General features: G+C 31.7%; 2 protein-coding genes across 2 annotated transcripts; both read left to right on the top strand.

Annotated features, from left to right (window-relative positions):
* The first annotated feature begins 7,351 nt into the window (after positions 1 to 7,351).
* Positions 7,352 to 8,512, top strand: LOC139515285 (E3 ubiquitin-protein ligase TRIM45-like). Its single transcript, XM_071304852.1, has one exon. It carries the CDS (start codon positions 7,352 to 7,354, stop codon positions 8,510 to 8,512), a length of 1,161 nt encoding a protein of 386 aa, XP_071160953.1.
* A 7,361-nt stretch (positions 8,513 to 15,873) lies between these two features.
* On the top strand, positions 15,874 to 16,308 carry LOC139515284 (E3 ubiquitin-protein ligase TRIM45-like). The gene has a single exon (XM_071304851.1). The coding sequence runs from the start codon at positions 15,874 to 15,876 to the stop codon at positions 16,306 to 16,308; it is 435 nt and encodes a 144-aa protein (XP_071160952.1).
* The last annotated feature ends 5,383 nt before the right edge of the window (positions 16,309 to 21,691 follow it).

Here is a 21,691-nt window from a genome sequence, read left to right as displayed (position 1 = left end):
AGCATTGACATCAAGGGTTAAAACGTTTACTTTTAATAATATATTTCTGCACCAAACTAAATAAAAGACTATTTTGCTCATCTGAGAGTACCGTTGATCCAAAGAGCAAAGTTTGTGTGTTAACTTGGACAGGAAGAACTGAAACAGAATCCAATAGTTCTTGTCTTAAAGGGATAGTAGCTACGATTTTGACAAAATTATGAACAAGTTTTAAAGCTGCTAAAATCAAAGATATGTACTAAATATAAGCAATAAGATCGCTAAAATGTTTTCATAAACTACAGAAGTGTTAATAATTGATAATTCATATCGTGTTGTGTGCCTATTCATCTCATTAATTATGCATCGGGTTTACTTCCCGAACTTTGCCGACATAGCGAGTGAGCTAACCAAGATATATATAGATACGAACACGTGCTTTTTGTTTTCTTACATATTTGATAATTACTCTTTATTAAACGTACATATTTGACGCCATTTATCAAATTATGTAAATAAAAAATATAACAAATACCGGCATATTATTCCAACCCAAGATTCTCCAACAATGGCGATATTATACAATTGTTATTACATTTGTATGACCAAACAATGCCGATAATGTATACACGTGTTTGTGTGTTAAATCGGGGCCTCCATGAAGGATACACTTGAAGAATAATACTTAAGTTTAGGAAGTTGATTTCTAATTACTTCTTAGGTGGGAGATTACTGCCCGTAAATTTATAAACATATTTTTGACAATTATGAACACGTTGAGATTTTTTTTTCATGTGATCTGGAAAATTTAAGAAATGTAAACATTACGCAAACCGTCGTCTACTTTTGTTTGACTTTGCCTTTGCAGGTGTTTCGAGTGATTTTAATGACCGATCTCATCAACGTTTTTGTATTTTTAATTTAAATTAACTTGTCTGCACCTCTTTTTTGTTTCTTTTCTCGCTGAAACTGTAAATTCGCGTACCATTTCCGCGATAACATTCCCCTGTTCGACCATTATCCCTTCGAGGCACAATGTGCGATTGCGCATTGGGAACTGACGAGTAAAGGTCATATGAATAAGGGTTGGGCTTAACATCGAATTATTATCTATAGATAATAAATAAATGTAGGTGTTAAAACGTTAAAAAACTTCTAAATGCTTAATGGAACGTAACCAGTAATTGTTTTAATCATAATTATTTTACTTTTTGTACAAAATCCGGCATATAGATTAAAAAAGTAATTTTAACGAAAATCGTAGCTACTATCCGTTTAAATTAGTATATATAGGACAAGATAACAGGAAGTGAGAATTTGTTTCTACATCACCACAACGACAATTTGGAGAGTCTACTAAGTTACGAAGGAAAAGGTGAGAATTCAATGAGCTTGAATCCACTCTTAAGCGAGCATGAAGAATTTGACCAAAACGATGTCCTATATAATAATACGCTGGGATCTTACTATTTTGTGTACTAATTTGTTTTTTGAATAATGATAAAGATTCACATTTTCTTATGTTTAAGTTAAGAGTGTTCCATAGTTTTGTTGTTGCAGGGATGAAATATTCAGAATATAAACGGGTCCGTGTGTTGACTTGTGAAATATTATTTCTCTGTCTTGTATTATGATCATGCCTACTGCCTACTGAATCGGGCAATAAGTCTCTTAAATACTCTGGAGTTTTATTATTCAAAATTAGTCTGTGATTGCGTCGTCTTTCAGATAATTTTTCCCATCGAGTTTCAACATATAAATTGTTTATACTGGTAAGTTTAGTACCCCCGTGACGATACGCGCTGCGTCAAGCTGAATACTTTCAAGTTGAGCAATCAAATCTGATTTTGAGAGTCCCAAACGACATCGGCATATTCAAGAATTGGGCGAACAAATGATATGTAAATTTTTTCAAGTCAAAATCTATCAAGAACATTTTTCATTTTTCTCATTATATTTATTCTTTTGTAAGATTTAGAAACTATATATTCAATATGGTCGTTCCAGGATCCGTTGTTAGAAAAAAAGACACCCAGATGTTTGTGTTTACTTACTGTTTGTAGCTCTTGGGTGTTCATATTTAATGGAGGGTGAAAGAGTCTATTTATTTTTTTTGAAATTATCATACTTTCAGTTTTTTGGGCATTAAAATTAACAAACCATTTTTTTTACCAATATTATGACAAATCTTATCTAGATCGTCATTAAAATTTTAGCTGTTTCTGTTGGATTGTCAACCATAATATATAATGAAGTGTCATCTGCGAATAGCTTAATTTGAGCTTGAATGTCTTCTACAATATCATTTATAAATATAAAAAAAACAGAGGGCCTAGAATGGACCCTTGTGGGACGCCTGCATTTACAGGTAACCATTCGGAACTTGAACCGTTAATAACCACCCGCTGGACTCTATTTGTAAGATAATTTTCAAACCACCTTAGTAAAGAACCCGGTATGCCCGCTTGTTGAAGTTTAAAAAGCAGTCCCTTATGCCAGACTCGATCAAACGCTTTACTTATATCACAGAATACTACCCTTATTTCTTTACCGCTATCTATAGCCTTCCCAAAATCATTCGAAATGTTAATTAATTGATTAACTGCTGAATCCCCCCGTGTAAAGCCCGACTGATTTTTCGTTAAAATATTATTGCGCATAAAGTGATTGTAAACATGTTTATATACACATCGTTCCATACACTTTGATATTACACTCAACAAGGAAATAGGTCTATAGTTTTTAACGTCATTCGGTTTACTATTTTTATAAACTGGGGTAACATTTGCTCTTTTCCATTCATCTGGAAAAGTAGACGTACTTAACCATGTTAACGATAAGTTAAATAGTTTACATAGTAGATACTTTAAAACAGAAGATGCTTCTTTTAAGATCTTTTAACAATTTGGGACTAATGAGGTCTGGGCCAGAAGCTTTTGTGGGATTAACAATTTTCAATATATCTTCAACTTCAGTAACAGTAAGTTCTATATAACTAGTGTCATCACTAATATTATGAAGTTCTTCAGGTAACACAGCACTTGGATCATCAATATTTGACTGGGAAGAAAAAAATCGATTAAATTCATTTGCCTTTTCGATTTCATCAAATATTAAGTTGTTATTAACCATTAATGGGGGTACAATTGCGTCGTTTGTTTTTAATCCGGATATTTGTTTAACCGTTTTCCACCAGTTAGTAGTGGACGGGTTACTGTTCATGATTTTTTTAATTAAATTGTTGTTATAAACATCCTTCGATTTTCTTATTAAACTAGTAACTTCATTTCGTATTTTCTTAAATTTTGACCACTCCGATGGGTTATTATATTTTTTAGCCTTTCTGTGGATTCTATTTTTTTTTCCTTATCTTTTTTTTTAACATCATTTGTTAGCCATGGAGGTTCATTTTTACGAACAGTTATTATTTTATTTGGAATACATTTTTCAGCAGCTTCTATGATAGTTTTTGTTATTTCGGTTGTAAATTGTTCAACGTTATTTAAGTTAATTACGGAATCCCAATTTTTTTCAGATAAAATGTTACGATATCTGTCATAGTCTCCTCGATCATATAGCCAAATTTTCCGCTTAAAAGTTTTTTGACGACATTTTGGAAACTTCAAAAGACTGATTATAGGACAGTGAAAACGTATTTGGTCTAATAAAGGTGCCCCGACTCCACAGTAATTTATTATGTGAGCATCATTTGTTATAAAAAGGTCTAACAATGATGACGACGATTCAGTAAAATGAATAGGTTCATCTATCATTTGAGTAAGACTAAATTGGCTTAACAAAGGTGTAATTTTTGAAGAGAACATTATCCTAAAGGTAGACAAAAATAAGACGTGCTTCAAATACATGGTTCGTCATATGTAGCATCCAACTACAAGCCAAATAGTTAAAAAGAATTAACCGAGCCCCTATTGCGACAAACTCAACAAAAAACAATGTATACAAATATGGATAGTTCTTTCAATTGACGGTCATCCTTTTAAATTTAGTCATTCTTTATAAATTACGGTCATCCTTAACAATTTACGGTCATCTTTTAACCAATTACGGTCAGCCTTGTTATGAATCGCTAATCCTGTTACGGTCATCTCGATTTCGATTTACGGTCATCCTCGCGAATTTTTCAAATCCAAATTCCCGTTTTATACACGTTCCTCGGTAGAGATTTGTGACTTCCGTGTGAATCTTTTATATATTTACATCGTATCAAAGTATGCTTTGTAAAGAAAATGATGTAGAAACACCTTAACAGACAATAACAATACTGACCTAATTTTTCATCCGACATCTTGGGATGACCGTGAATGCAGTTACGGTCATCAGCTTTACCCCAGTGATTGTGATATGAACTATTCGAAAGGATAACAAACTTTCTATGTCAATATTTCATTGAACCTTGGTTATTTCATGCAATAACAACACAAACTGAAAGATTTCATTGAAAAGACGATTATTTCAAAACCATGACTGAATTACCGTAGAAGCTTTTAAATACAATATTAGTGTTAAATGATACACGATTATACTCCTTATGTCATATGAAATAATTTTACTTTGCACAATATTATATATGCATTTTTTCATTTAGGTATGCACAACAATTTCAAAATACCAAGCTAAAAGCATTGCTTTTCTTAACCTCTCCATATGCATATATGTTATGACCAGTATTTTAACATATCTGCAAGACAAAATATTATGATGTTGGTAAACTATGTTGGAAACTATAATGCTATCCTTTTTCAGAAATGATTTTTTTTTAAATTTAATTCGATAATTTGAATCCAAAATCTAAAATATACACACACCTGTTTACATTAAATTTAAAATATATATATATGTAGGAGATTTTGATGATAGCAGATTTGATGACTTTTCATTATGTTGACTCTATAGAACAACTGTGAACATAAATATTGTAAAATAGTGATTCTTTTTACATGAGAGACAAGAAAATTGGAGAGAGATCATCATTTCGTACGTGATTGTTGTGTCAGAAAACTTTGTTCTTTAATTATTTAATAAAGGAATCTTATGTTTTGTTTCGATAGTTTTTGTGTAATTGGACATTTGTCATGCTTCATTGAATTTTAATGGAAGTTTTTGTAATGAGAATAATTGTATTTTGCATGATATACATGCTTATATATCATTATTTTTTAAAGTATAAAGTGTACGTACGTGCGATGAAATAATCTAAAAATTACAAAATATATGCATTTGCTAAGGAGAAGCTATAATATATATAATTTATTAATGTATGTACATACTTTTGCATTAAATGTGATCAAAATCTAGCTCTTGTATCTTATTACTTATCATACAAAAAAATCAACATCGTCGATGAAAGTTATAATATTATGTATTACCTGATAAGAACATGCTCATATTTTTGGATTTGTTTCATTACTAATCAAATGACAAAACGAACAGGTCAAACTTATCAAACGAATTGATAACAACTGTCATACTCCTGACTTGGAACAGCCATTTTGTTATGTAGAAAATGGTGTATTATACCTGGTTTTAAAGCTAGCTAAACCTCTTACTTGTATGGCAGTTGCATCGAATTCCAATATATTGACAACGATGTGTGAACAAAATCAACAGACATAATAGGTAAAAATGTCACAAATAGGGGTACAACAGTCAACATTGTGTTATAATCCTAATCATGATAAAACATAAAAATGTGTAAAAAAGAAGCACAAAAAAGCATAAAGACAAAGCACATTAACAAAATTAAAAGACAAGAATACAAAATTTACAATGAAATAGTGTACTTGTACAGTTTAAATTGGAACTTCAACTTTGATATTGGGTCGTAGCTCTGTGCATATTGGTCCAGGTAAGGTGCTGGTGACTTTTAATAAGACATTAATCTTTTTTTTTTACAAATAAGACGTTACAAAATCAACAGAAGTGGTCGAATATTTCTATTTCATCGGATTTATAATACCTTTTTAAAAATTCAATTTTAACATTAATTTGATTATACAATTAGCGTGTTTTTCATATTAGATAAATCTGCAGCTTAATTTCATTGGAAACATATTAAATAGTTTTAATAAAGCTAGGAAGTGCCTTTAACTTATTGACTTTCGTCTACATATGTAATTTTATGACTTCATGGAGTTAAACATCTTAATTGTTGTAGTTAAGCTCTTTGTAGTTAAGCGCTTTTTTTTTTTACCTAAGGTGAACACCTCGTTATACTTACAGTAAATCAAACAACAGTCCCTTATGTTAAATTTCTATACACTTTTTACATATCTGCTGAGAAATTTGTGTTATTCTGTGCGACTATTTGTATTATTGTAGTATATTTTAATGGTCGAGAAATCTACATATAAATATAAGTAAATTCCTGCATACATTAAATGATTTGAAATTTCCCGCTATTCAAAACTATTTAAATACCTATAATTACCTTGTTGTTTTATCACAAGACTTACCACTGACAACACGATGAAGTAGATGATGTAACTCTAAGCGATATCAAAGGTATTTAAGTAAAATTAGATTTAAAAAACAAAGATACTGTTACTAGTAAAAAGAAAAGTAATTCTTTTAAATACATATATGTATATTTAAGTATTTCACAATATCACGGACAATCTTATTGTATGATATACTTCCGGGTATCATTTTTATAGAAATCTTTTGTTGAAATATACATTATATTGTCATTCAATTTTGTTTGATAACACATGTAAAATAAAAACGAAATCAAATACGAATACCGTGTGCATGTCAAACAAATGCCCTTCACCAAAAACCTACACTTCCACACAAAATTCAAATTCAAGTTGGATAATATACAAACAAACATATAACTGACTTCCGAATATCTAGGTTTTTGCGTATCTTTATCTTGCTGCACCAATGACGCATAAACAGCATCAGTTTGTTCCCTATTTCACAATTTATTGTCTTTGTTTCGTAACGATGCTGAACGATTTTGACTGATAAAGTAATTAAAAACGCTCTGATTCATGCTAAAATATGTCAAATATGCATTTTTTAGATAGTTTTTGTCAAAAGAGAATTACTCTTTATCGGGTTAATTCAAAGTTTGTTATGAAAATAACGCTATAAATTTTATGCGGCCAACACGTATATTCATCCTGAACGAATAAAGCCAAATCATTGTCAAGGATGTTTGATACTTAGTCTAGTAATCAAAATCACGTAAGGAGTTATATTGTTTAAAGGGACCAAGAATAATAGCCAAATTCAGCCAACGTCAACTGTGACTGGGGAATTTCTTACATTAGCTTCTGAATTGTTTCTTAATTGATAATTAATATGCATATACATTATTTAACAAATATACTTCAACAGTTATTACAGCATGTCTGAAAAGATTCTTTGTGGTCCTTGTGGTTATGCAGAAAATAATAAAAACGCAGAACAATGGTGCACAGTTTGTGAGGAGGGATTATGTGCAGATTGCGAGAAGGTTCACAAATCTATCAAAACATCACGAAATCACTGGCTGATATCCATTGAAGACTTCCGGCAGATTCAAAATATTACTATTAGCCTTAATTGTAAAGACCATGACAAACGACTTGAACTGTACTGTAAAACACATGATGTTGCAGTTTGTTTAGCGTGCGTTCCATCTCGTCATATAACATGTTCTGACGTCATTCCTTTAGACAAAGCTGCTGAAAATGCAAAACATTCGACTGCACTGGCTGATTTAGAGAACACTTTAACCAGAACAATACAAAATCTGCAACATATCATATCCGATCGTGAGTCAGCTTTAGACAATTTTGAAACTCAGAAGCAAACCATTAAAAATACAATAACTGATACGCGAGCTATAATACTGAAGAAGATAGACGACTTAGAACAAAAACTTCTTCATGAATTAGACACGATACATGACAATTGTAAATCCGAAACAAACACGCTTCTAAACCAATCTAAAAATGCAAAACGAGATTTTAATTGTCTGAGAGAGCAAACATCACAGCTGAAATCATTCGCATCCAAAATTCAGCTTTTCCTGGGAACGCGTCAGATCAATGAAGCAGTCTTCAAAAAAGTAGAATCGGTTAAGGAAGGAATCAAGTCTGTACATAACTTTGAAGTTCATTTACAGTTAAATACTACTATCATATCGTTACTTGATGAAGAAGAGCAGCTCGGGAGCCTAACAGTTAGAAAGATCGCCACTAGTATACCGTTCAAGGAAGCAAAGGCAGGAGAAGCACAATTACAACTAAGAGTGCAAAATACAAAAAGCATTATCAGCATTCGTATCCAGTTGAAAAAGAGATTTAGTGTGAAACATGAAGGTCACAAAACGATTTTGAATGGATCTACCATGTTACCAAATGGTAAAGTGTTAGTAGCTAGTTCTTCTCTTGAAAAGAATGTCATCCTGGAGTACAGTGAAGATGGTAAATATATCCGTGATATACCATTCTCTGGATTCCAGTTTGATTTAACAGTCATAGACACTGACCGTATTGCTGTCACATATGGTATTAATACATAATAGTACATTGAGATTTTAAATATAAAAAACAATACTATTGAGGAAGAATTTAAATTAAAAGAAATTTGTTATGGAATATCATATCAAGACAACACACTTATAGTTATTACACAAGATGGCATTGACATAATTGATATTGGAGGAAAGGTACTCAAAACGTTTAACGTTCATTGTGGGTCATACATAGAAACTGCCAAAGATAGAATTTATTTCGCCGTCGATGACGCTGTACATTGTATTTCTATGGCAGGTGATGAGATATGGGTACGTGAAGTAGAATTCTTAATTAACCCATGGGGCATCGCTGTGGATGATCATCAAAATGTATTTGTTGTTGATCCAGATTCGAATTCGATGATAGTAATACAACATGACGGGAAGTCAAATAGAACATTACTATCTGAAACTGATGGTTTAGACAATCCACGTTCATTGCACTACAACAACGAGAAAAAAGTGTTACTTTTGTGTGATGATAACGGGTGTTACTTGTACGCACTTGAATGATTTTTATAATGTCTTTGTAGTTTTTAATTAAAAATTCTGCTATAGTCAAATCAACGCATAGCTACAATTAATGTTCTTTTCTTCATGTAGCTCTACGAGTGTTATACACCTTGTTGTTTTGTGGTTAATGATTTTTTTTAAATTAATTAAAAACCCTTCGGACGAACCAAATTACAAAGTACTATCATTTCTTCTATACCAGTGTCGGTAGCACTGCTGATTCTTTTAAGTTAAGAAATAGGAAATCATGATTTAGGGTTTATTTGTAAAGACTGACATATTCTATCCTTTCATGGATTAATTCATTCAATGTATGATGATTGTTTTAATGAAATAGCCAAATATGGACTTGAAAATGTTGGCTAGTTGAAAAAAATCATTTAGATTCCTTGGGAAGGCAGGAGAATATTCATTTTAATATGTTCCTAGAAACGGTTATGTATTTCCTGTAGAAATGGAACGAAAAACATTTTCGATTGTGTACACAGTTGTGCATTTTGTGGAACAAATAATTGTTTTCAACCTATATTTTTGTTTAGTTCTAGTTATTACAAGGCCAGCATACTATTTAATTTTATATCTAGTATTCATTTGATAAAACCCCTATTGCCCTCTCTCTGAAAAGCAAATGGTCGTCCCCTCAATCAAAACATATGACCATCATGGAATGTTTTGTCTCTAGCATCCATAAAATTTTAAAACTTTTTTTACGGCACTAGCTGTCAAATTCATGCTAACCGATTTGACTCAAATTCTCAAATTTCATTTAGAACATATCAAAACGTATATCCATATCATAATTGCTGCTTCAAATAATAAAGAAAGTCCTTAACCGACATGATAAACAATTCATGCGAGAAAAAAAAATCTTGACTTATGGTAAAACAAAAGACATAAAATATAGATAGTCTAACGTAATGACAAATGACACACAGTGCCGATCGCAACGTACTTGCAGTAATTGTTTCCTTGTTCATAGTAAAAAATTCAAAATTCAGACCTCAAAACTCAATAATCCTACATCAATCTATCATGATTAACCGAGCTTACGAAAGCCAAACTCGATCGAAATATTCTACATAATGTAAAGACACTACTCCTGTGTTCAAGGAATATATTACCTTAGCTGTCTATGACAAAACTTTAAGTGCTATTGTTCCCAATACTCTTCTAAAGATTGTTTTTTTAAAACAAGTTCATCGAAGGTACCAAATAAACTCATCATCGATACCAGGATCGAGAGATGTGTACCAAGACATTGTAAGTAAATATTCTGTATCAACAAATGTATTTGAACTATTGATTCTGGGTACTGACGTTGTTTAACATCTCTATAACACAATATTGACCGCTGCACCACTATTTTTTTGTCATTTTTACTTTTTTTGTCTGTTTGTGTTATTTGCACAATCGTTTTCATTATAATGGAATTCTATGCAACTGTCATACAAGAGGTTTAGCTAGCTATAAAATCAGATTTTATCCATCATTTTCAACTTAAAAAAATGCCTGTACCAAGTCAAAAATATGACAGTTGTTATTCATTCTTTTGATATGTTTGAGCTTTTGATTTTGATATTTGATCAGGGACTTTCCAGTTTTGTACTATCCTCGGAGTTCAGTATTTTGTTTTATTTTACTTTCTTCTACTTCGTACTTTTTTTTCTTTTTTCACTTTGTTTAATACGAGCATCACTGATAAATTGTTTTACCAAACGAAACGCACGTTTCCAGAGAATTAATTTAAATACTGGCATCTATGATGAGTTTGTTTTTGGTATAAGTCAAAAGTTGATAGAAATAGATAGAACAGTCGATACGATATTTTAACAATGTAGTATTAATGTAATTTTGCCAATGATTACATTGTCTCTGTTATAATTTTACAGTACAGCACATATGTATCATTCCTTTCACGGATTTGGCTATACTTTTTTGGAACTTTTGGATTATAGCTCTACATCTTTTATATAAGCTTTGGATTTTACATATTTTGGCCACGAGCATCACTGAAGAGACATTATTTGTCGAAATGCGCATCTGGTGCAGAAAAATTGGTACCGTTAATGTTATTAGTTATATGTTTGAAAAACACCCGACAAAGTATTAAGCGGGATATTTGGGGACATTTACTGGATAAATAAAGAAACCTTGAGTCTGAAAAATATTATCTTATCACGCATATTTATAATCAAACGAGTATAATTTTTGAAGCGTCTTGCTTTGTCGTAGATATTAAGCAAATGATGTCCTTCTAAACCATCAGCTTTAATATGTAATGTTCCTCTGAAACTCCTGTCATTCTTTATTACTATTTATGTGTTCGACTTTGCATCAACACTAATCACATCTTGATGAATAATAATTGTGATGTCTGTTGAAGTGAATAATGCTTAACAAATAAAGGCAACAGTAGTATACCGCAGTTCAAAATTCATAAATCGATAGAGAAAAAAAAAAAATCCGGGTTACAAAATGAAACTAAGGGAAATGTATCAAATATAAGAGAGCTACGACACAACACCGAAACGTAACACACTCAGAAACGAACTATAATGTAAAATTGGCCATTTTCCTGACATGGTTCAGGGAATTGTATGAAAAAATGGTGGATTGAACCTGGTTTTGTGGTATGCCAAACCTCTCGCTTAATGACAGTGTTAGTTATAACATTAAAATGACAATATTACACGACAGGTGTACAATAAATAAACAGATAAATGGAAGAAAATATAGGACAGATAAACAAACGAATAATAGCCATCCAAAGGTAACAGGTTAAACAATATTTTTATACACCAGACGCACACTACGTCCACACAAAACTATGCTCAGACAGATGTTAAAAGTTTGAAAGCCATAACAAATACCAAGTTGAAGATCGCCGGGGACCAAAAGTTCCAAAAGTTTATGAGGCCAGGGTTATCCGCCTAGGACAAAAACATCATCATTATCAAGAATAATACATAGTTTTGCAAACAGTTAATTTTATAAAATGACTATATAATAGGTAAACATGATTAAACTGAAGTGGTGACTAGCTATAGAATAGAAAACGAATACATTACAAAATCACGGCCCTGTTAGCCATAGTCATTGCAACGCCCAAAGTGACGTCAAATATAAATTTCTAAAACGTGTTCAGAAAATTAAGAGAATTTGGATGAAATTCAAGATTAGATTTTTATGACTCATCTAACTTATATTAATAACAGTGAAAACTAACAAAAGTTTATATTTTTTAGGCATCTGGAACAGGAAATTACACACTTAAAAACACGCTAAAACGTTAACAAAATCGTGCATAATTATGGTGAGTTTATAGATAAACTTAGGTCCTGGTTAGGCGCTGGTTATTTTTTATAATACATTTATCTTTGTGACAGTGTGATACCTTGGAGACTAAAATGGTAATCCATTTGAGTGTATAATTATCACGCAGTAAAACAATCGTTACTAAATATTACATCAACATTCAGCTCAATATCATTTGAAAACATAGTTGATTAGAATAGTTTTAATAAAGACTATTGTTTTCGTCATCATATTTAATGTTCTAACTGAAAAAAGTTTTTGAAGGTATCCATGAGTTCAAACGAGATTGTTACTGATTGTATCTTTGCAATTTTAACTCTGTCTTGTATCTCATCTCACTAAATCCTTTTCCTTTTTTGTTGTGTTATTACTGAACACCTTTGTGAATTGAATTTCTATGTACTTTTTTTAAATTTTCTTTTAAGCAAAATAAGGCTTTTCTTTATGTCTTCTGAGATAGTATTATGTTTTGTTTTGCCTATTTGTATAAAATATATTGTTGGTCGGAAAAACCCTTCAAATAGATCGTTTATAACTAAATTCTTTCATACATTTGATATTTCCGGCTTTTTAAAGTACATTTTGTGTTCAAGGATCTTCAAGTACCAAGTCGAAATTTGTGTGTAATCACGTGACTTATCACTGTCAACAAAATGACGTAATTGATGCCATTCTCAGAAGATATCAAAGGTATTTAAACAAAATAAATTTGAATAGCAAATATTATGCTAATAGGTTAGGACAAGTCATTCGTTTAAATCCATGTATATCGAGATGTATGTTTAAATTTTTTCACAGTACCACTGGGAATTTCATTGAATGATATTCTTCCTGGTTTTATTTTGAATTTTTGTTTGTTAAAGTTTTTATCATATTGTCTTTTGATTCGGTTTTGATAACATATGTTAAATAGCAAACGATATCAAATACGAACGCCGTGTTCGTTTCAAACAAATACCCTGCACCTACAACCAACACTCCCACAAAAAAAGTAGGATAGATAAGATAAAAATACAACTGATCGCTAGATATCATTGTGTGTTTGTTTGTGTCTTGGTGTTGCTGCATTACCGATTCGAAACTAGCATCTCTATTTTACCATTAATTGTCGGTGGTTATTAAAATATGATGCTTTTTTTTTGCATCTCAACATATCTTTGTTTTTGTGCGTCCTTCAATTTTGCGATTCACTTTTTAATATCTGTTAACTTAAGTACTATTTTATTAAACTGTTCTCACCCTGAACCAAAAAAAAATCTTACTGCAATTTTTTCCCAAAATGATATGCATTTGCTTTCAGCAACTGGAATTAACCAAACAAACAAAATCTCATTTTTTCCAGGTTTCAGATGTCTTTTTGACATTGTTTTACATCCCCTTTTTGTTTTAATCATATCATAAATCAAATTTATTCGTACAGTGTATGTTTACTTGTTTGAGAAGACTTTTTTTGTCAAGTTAAGATTTTCGATTGATATGCACCTTTTAAAATGTTCCCCCCCCTGCTGCATTTTTTAGCAACTGTCCTACGTCAGTCATTTAAGCTGTTGTTCAGTGGTTGTTTATTGTTGATGTGGTATATAATTGTTTCTGATTTTTTTAAACATATTGTTTGTATGCACATTGAACGACAAATTAATGGGACGTATACAATTTTCTGACGTCAGACACTTAAATCAATGAATGTGTTCGTAGATAGTAGACATTTTTTGTGTTCTAATAAATTGTTCCTTTTAAAATTGCAAATTAAATTGTACCCATATTTTGACTATTTTATTTATTGTGTCTGTTTATTTAATGCATCAATGTAAATATAACGGAATTTGATGATGCTGTCATTAAAGTGAGAGGGTTCGCGCTATAGAACCAGGTTTTATCCACCATTTTCTACATTTGAAAATGCCTGTACCAAGTAAGGAATATGACAGTTCTTGTCAATTAGTTTTTGATGCGTTTTGTAATTTGATTTTGCCATGTGATTATGGACTTTCCGAATTGATTTTCCTCTAAGTTCAGTTTTTTTGTGATTTTACTTTTTTCACCGTTGATTATCCTTTTTTAATTTGTTCAAATAGTCATTTAGTGTCTCTTTATATCTTGCTGTTCAGTGTGAGCCAGGTCTCCGTTTAAAGGCCGTACTTTAACATTTAATTGTTTTCTTTGTTTACAAATTGTGACTTGAATGCTTATTTCTATTAATAAAGGTAGATGAAGGTATTGTTAATAAGACAGCAACTTAGCAAGAACAGTCTACACAATAAGTTGCTTTTCAAAACGTTTTCTTAGAGACTCATATATGACATTATACCAGAAGAAATTATAAGTGAAAGTTGGGAGATTTCATGGAAACTCTTACAATAACGACACGAGAAAATGTCATAACAGATGACGCTGACTATGCTACAAAAACAAAATGTTTCAGGATTTTGGTTTAGAAAAAATACCAGTTGTAGGATTGATACTTATTTTAGTTTAGTTCGGCTTTATTTTATTTATATCAATTTTCACTTCAGGGTCTTGGAAAAAAATGTATCAAGTTCCAGTTCCTTTCATTGCATGTTTCTCAAAAAATTAATAAAAAATACGCATAGCCACATCAATGAAAATATTCATAAAGTTAATCAAAATATGCATAGCCAAAAAATAAATGAAAATTCACTTTATAATTTTAACGCGGCCGACACATAAATCCAACTGAAAGGGACGCTCAGAGCCAAAATATTGTCAAGATTTTATTAGTACCGAAACACATGAAGAGCTATATAACCAAAACGAACCAATAATAACAGCCACATAAAACCAACGTCAGCTGTGCCTGGGGAATTTGTTAAATCACTTTCTTAATTCATTAATAGCAGACAATTTAAGACATGTTTGATATAGATAATGTCAATACATAAGCATTGATTGTTAAGCAAATGATATAAATAATTCATATTTGATAAGATGTAATCATTACACTACTTCGATTAGACACGAGAGCCTCGAAAGCCGAGTGGTATAATGAGTTCATCAAGTGTATCGCTACGGTTATCAGTTAGAGTCCGCATGTGGCACGTGTGTTAAACTCCATTTTTAATTGACTGATTGTTATTCGCTTAATGTCCAGTGTCAAATGTTTCATACATGTTCAGTATTAAATGAAATTAAAAGGTAGTTCATCATATATACATAGATTACATTGTGTACGCCAGATCCGGGTTTCGTCTACATAGACTCACCAGTGACCCTCTAGTCAATCTAGTCAAACAAGGCTAAATTAAGTACAAGGATTAATCATCCTTCATCCTGACGGGACGTGGCTGAGTACCTATGTGACAATATTTTTATTCTACTATCACTATTATAGGATAAGGAATCTTATTTGTCTTGGATTGCCATGTTTAAATCCAATAGTCGGTGGTTCTTTCCGGGAAACCGGTTTCCTATCCTAAAAATAAATGGCAGACATGAAAGTAAAGTGAAATTTTAAAAAAAACTATTTTACATTATTTTCATAATAATTTCTTTAACAAATATTTTTCAATAGGCATTACAACATGGCTGAAAAGATTCTTTGTGGTCCTTGTTGTTATGCAGGAAATGATAAAAACGCAGAAAAAAGGTGTACAATTTTTGAAAAGGGATTATGCGCAGATTGCGAGAAGGTTCATAAATCTATCAAAATATCACGAAATCACTGGCTGATATCCATAGAAGACTTCCGGCAGATACAAAATATTTCCATCAGCATTACCTGTAAAGACCATGACAAGCGACTTGAACTGTTCTGTAAAACACATGATGTTGCTGTTTGTTTAGGGTGCGTTCCATCTCGTCATAGGACATGCTCTGACGTCATTCCTTTAGATAAAGCTGCTGAAAATGCAAAACATTCAACTGCACTGGCTGATTTGGAGGACACATCAACAGGAACATTACAAAATCTTGAACAAATCATTACCGATCGTGAGTCAGCGTTGACAAATTTTTAAGATAATAAGCAAACCATCAATAATACAATCAATGAAACACGAGCCAAAATACTGAAAAAGTTAGATGACTTTGAGCACACATTACTTCATGAATTAGAAAAGCAACATGAAAATTGTAAATTAGAAGTGCACATGCTTCTGGAGCAATCTAAAAATGCAAAAACGAGATTTCAATTGTCTGATTGAGCAAACATCACAACTGAAATCATTCGCATCCGATATTCAGCTTTTCCTGGGAACGCGTCAGATAAAAAAAACATTATTCGAAAAAGTACAAATAATCAAAGATGGAATAAAATCTGTACAGAACTATGAAGTTCACTTACAGTTAAATCCTTCTATTATGGCGTTGATTAATGGAGAAGATCAGCTCGGGAACTTATTAGTTAAAAATACAACCGTCAGTCTACCGTTCAAGGAAATAAATGTAGATCAAGCCCAGCTACATCTTCGAGTGCAAGATACAAAAAGCATTAATAGCATTCGACTCCAGTTGAAATAGAGATTAAGTGTCGAACACAAAGGTCTGACTGGATGTACCATGTTACCAAACGGAAATGTGTTAATAGCTGCTCCTGTCGATAAGAATGTCTTAATGGAGTACAGCGAAGACGGTAAATGTATTCGTGACATACCATGCTTTGGATGTCCATTTGATTTATTAGTAATAGACAGTGATCGTATTGCTGTTACATATCAAGATCGGTGTATAAAGATTTTAAAGAAACACAATACGATTGAGGACAAATTTGAATCAGAAGAAGATAGCTATGGAATATTATACACGGACAACACAATTATAATTATTACACAAGATGGCATTAAAATAAGTGACGTTGAAGGAAAAGTACTTAAAACGTTAACCGTTCATTGTGGGTCATACATAGAAACTGCCAAAGATATATTTTATTTCACCTTCGATAACGCTGTACATTGTATCTCCATGTTATGTGATGAGATATAAGTACGTAAAGAAAAATCCTTATCTAACCCATGGGGCATCGCTGTGGATGAACATCAAAATGTATTTGTTATTGATCCAGAATCGAATTCGCTGATAGTAATACAACATGACGGGAGCTCAAGTGGAACATTACTTTCAACAACTGATGGTTTAGACATTCCACGTTCATTGCACTACAATAAAGAGAAAAAAGTGTTACTTTTGTGTGAAGATAATGGGTGCGCCTTGTACACACTTTGGTAGTTTTTATAATGTTTTTTAATTTGAAAATGTTGATATAGTTAAAACAATGCATAACTACAATTAGTGTACATTTTTTTCTGATTTGAAATAACCTGACTGAAGGACGCTCATTAATATTGTTGGTTTTTTTTTCTTATTTAGTATTGAATAACTTTATCGTTAATCTTTTTGACAATTTTCTTTTAAGGTAGTAAAAAATGCAATATTTTTTTTTAAATATATCTCACGCTCTCATGCATTTTGTTTTTGTAAATCCATCTAGTTTTACAATGATGTAGTTGACTAATTCTACTTATAAATATTTAGCACGAATAATCGGTTGAAGAATGAACATTACGGCAAATTGTTCAGTAAACTTTTAAAGAATTAATAAATTAATGCAGATTTGCAGACATAGTTTGTTTTCAAAGAGGGACAAAATAAACCAAAGTGACAGTCAAATTCATAAATCGAAAAATAAACTGACAACAACCTGGCTTAAAATGAAAAAGACAAACTTTTTTTCAAAACCTAGGTGCATGATAGGAGTGATTATATAATAATCTGGTTATCTTTATCTTGAATCTTTTCTATTTTAATAACTGATATGGATATTTAGGGTCACAAGCAAAAGTTATCAAAATGTATGAAATCATTGATTTTACTGGTTTTCTTCACACATCTACAAACGATTTAAACTTTTAATAGCCAATAGCCACGTGGTCTTTGATTTTGCATTTATTTTGTATACATTTTTAAAATAAAATTGATGCTAGTTACAGAAATAACTTAGAAAATAATTATTTATCTCCTGCAGACAAATTATATTTTCGATTTTATACACAGTTGTGCATTTTATTTGACATGATGGACAACTAATCATTTTCGTCCTGTATTGGGTTAAAGGACGCACTTGCCTGACCAGCCTACGTTTTGATTTTAAATCTAATATTTATTAAACGAATATGTTGCACTACCTCTGAAAAACAAATGATCGACCTAAAATGTTAAAAAAAATTACTATCATGAAATGATTTTGTTTCTAATATCTTTTACATTTTGAAACTTATTTAAAATTTCTGTTGGAAAACCATAGTTAATGATAACTGTTCTAAAATAGATTTTGTAAAGTTTGGGGTAAACAATTGTATTACAGGGCAGAAAACTTAACAATCAGAGAAAATGAATTGTTAAATAAATTGAAAGAGGAACAAAAGATACCAGAGGGACAGTAAAACTCATAAATTGAAAATAAACTGAGAACGCCATGGCTAAATAAAAAGACAAACAGGCAATATTACAGAACATACAACATAGAAAACGAAAGACTTAGTATATGATACTAGTATATATTGCAGAATGTTAATGAATGTGTTTCAGATATACACCTATCGCGTATTGCGTGATGTAAAAGTGATAGATTAGTACAGTTAAAACGAAATAATTGATTTTAAACTTCTTAAATAAATAAAATGATTTTTTATTTTAATTATACATTCATGTTATTGGAATAGGTTTAATCACAAAAAATCATAAGTACATGAAATAAAACCACAACAAGAAATATTCAATAAAGAGGTTTTTTCTGATTGCCAATGCGAGGTATCTTCGAAATAGATATAAACAGATGTGGTATGAGTGTCAATGTTCATATGAAGTATATGTGAGAAATACAAGGCAATCGTATCTACAATGAGAAAAAAATTATATCATTATATCCATTAAATTTCATGTCAAATGCAATAATAAGCAATGGTACTGCCTTCAAAAATGCGGAAAAAAACATATCGCATAGCAATCAATTTTTAAAGACCCCGACACGAAAAAGATAGGCAAAAGATATCCGAGAAACATTCAAATTTATAAGTCGAAAATAACCTAATCTCCCCATGGCTAAAAAAGAAAAAGGCAAACAAACAACAATAAAGAAAACAAAAAAATATAGTCGGAGCTATATGAATCCCGCCAAAATCTGGGGTGATTTAATGTGCTCCAGAGGGGTCAGCAAATCCTGCTCTACATGTCACATACGTCGAGTTGCTCATGTAAGTACAAGCCCGGTAATAATTCACATTCGGGGAAAAGGGAATGCAATTATTATCTATAAAACAGAAATTCCATAGCGATCAACAAAATAGCGACTCTTGGTAGGAAGCTTAATTGTGAGAAAATATAAAACAACTCTATTTAGGAAACTAATAGACTAATTTGTAATATAACAATTTACGAAAAACAAATATGACAGACATGAACAAACGACAACCACTGAAGTATAGGCGTGTGGACGTGGACAGGCATGTAGACAATGTTGCAGGGTAAAACCTTTTAGATATTTTTGAACCTTAATGCTCTTCAACTTTTAACTTGCTTGACGTTATAAATCTTTTGATATGAGCGTCACTGATGAGTCTTATGTAGACGGAACGCGAGTCTGGCGTACTAAAATATAATCCCTGTACCTTTAATAACTATTTGAAGGCGCCAAACTCCCCTTAACCTGGGACAGTGGTGTAACAGTATAACATATGAACACACTTTTCATTTCAGTTGAAAAAGGCTTAAATTAGATTGTTTTTAAAGCAGAAAAACATTTTAGAAAACCTCAGACCGGGTATTTATACATCCCTAACATAAAACACAGCGTACAGAACTGAGAGTATTCGCAGTTACTGATAGTAAGTCATTAGTTTATTTATTTCAAAAGCTTTAAAATTGAGAATGGAAATGTGTCAAAGATATAATAACCCAACTTATGTACAGAAAACAGCCACAAATGGGTCTTCAACACATCTAGAAAATCAAACACTAGGAGTTGGGATTCAGCTTGCCTCTTAAAAAAGGTGTATAGTTGTTTTCATTATTTATACATGTTTGGCCCTTGGACGACAAATTTGCTAGGGGTCGATCAGTCCCCAATGGTATCAAAAGCTTAGTTATCAGTACTTCGGTTCTGACATGATTAACAACTAGCCTTTCGTAAATTGTAAGTATTAAATCTTAAAATTATTCAGAAGAAAAAGGTATAATTCCCTCAGGTAATTCTTGTCTGAAATTCATTTGGTTATAGCTTTTGAACTGTTTCGGTTCTACATCCTTCAGTTTCAAATATTCGGATATGAACATTTCTGATGTAGGTCAATCAATGAATCATTTTACGCGTATTATTAATTTACCCTAGTACAATGATTTAAGACTAATATGATAGAATTTTATGTTGTTCTATAATGTGCTGTCCATGTTTAGCTTTTATCGTGGGTTAATGCATGTTGTCCTTCCTAACCATCAGAAGTAATATGTAATGTTTCTCTGGGTCTCCTGTGATCATGACTCATGTATAACTATTTGTATAAATAAAGGCAACAGTAGTATACCGCTGTTCAAAACTCATAAATCCATGGACAAAAAACAAAATCGGGGCAACAAACCAAAACCGAGGGAAACGCATTAAATATAAGAGGAGAACAACGACACAACACCGAAACGCAACAGCACACAGAAACGGACCAAGCAACAGACAATACACCACGAGAATAACAAATATAACATCAAAACAAAATACATGAATATGGGATAGACAAGTACCGTGCCACGTCTTATCTCAAAAATAAGAGAAAACAGAAACGACTCAACGTTAAAATGCAACACACACACAGAAACGAACAATATTATAACAATGGCCATCTTCCTGACTTGGTACAGGACACTTTTAAAGGGGAATAAAAGTGGTGGGTTGAACCTGGTTTTAAGGCATGCCAAACCTCGCACTTTAATGGCACAGTTAAATATAACATTGAAATGAAAACAAAATATTACAGGACTACAATACAAATAAAAATGCATTATGTATGTTCGACTTAAAACCATGCTGATCATCAGCAATGATGTCATTCAACGTGAATGCTGCTTTACAAAAATGTTCCTGTTTTATGTCATTTGGATCGGAACCAATTCACAAGAAGGTCGCTTTGATTCCCAATAACGCAAGACATAATGATTTTTGAGAAAATTTCGTAGTTATTTTTTAGAATAGTTCATATATAAAGTTCAAATAAAAACTGAAACTTTGCTAGTAGGTCATAGCTTTGTGCTGTTTACTTTTGATACTTTTTTCTACCTATAGATCTATAAAACTAAATTTCCTGCTTACATTTGAAATTTCCCGCTTTTCAAAACTATTCAAATATCAAGTAGATATCT

Source organism: Mytilus edulis, chromosome 3 (assembly GCF_963676685.1).
Source record: "Mytilus edulis chromosome 3, xbMytEdul2.2, whole genome shotgun sequence".
Classification (NCBI taxonomy): domain Eukaryota; kingdom Metazoa; phylum Mollusca; class Bivalvia; order Mytilida; family Mytilidae; genus Mytilus; species Mytilus edulis.
This window is presented reverse-complemented; position numbering and strand designations above follow the sequence as displayed.

Coding starts and splice junctions, on each gene's coding strand:
- LOC139515285 (XM_071304852.1), top strand. CDS start 7,352: ATGTCTGAAAAGATTCTTTGTGGTCCTTGTGGTTATGCAGAAAATAAT.
- LOC139515284 (XM_071304851.1), top strand. CDS start 15,874: ATGGCTGAAAAGATTCTTTGTGGTCCTTGTTGTTATGCAGGAAATGAT.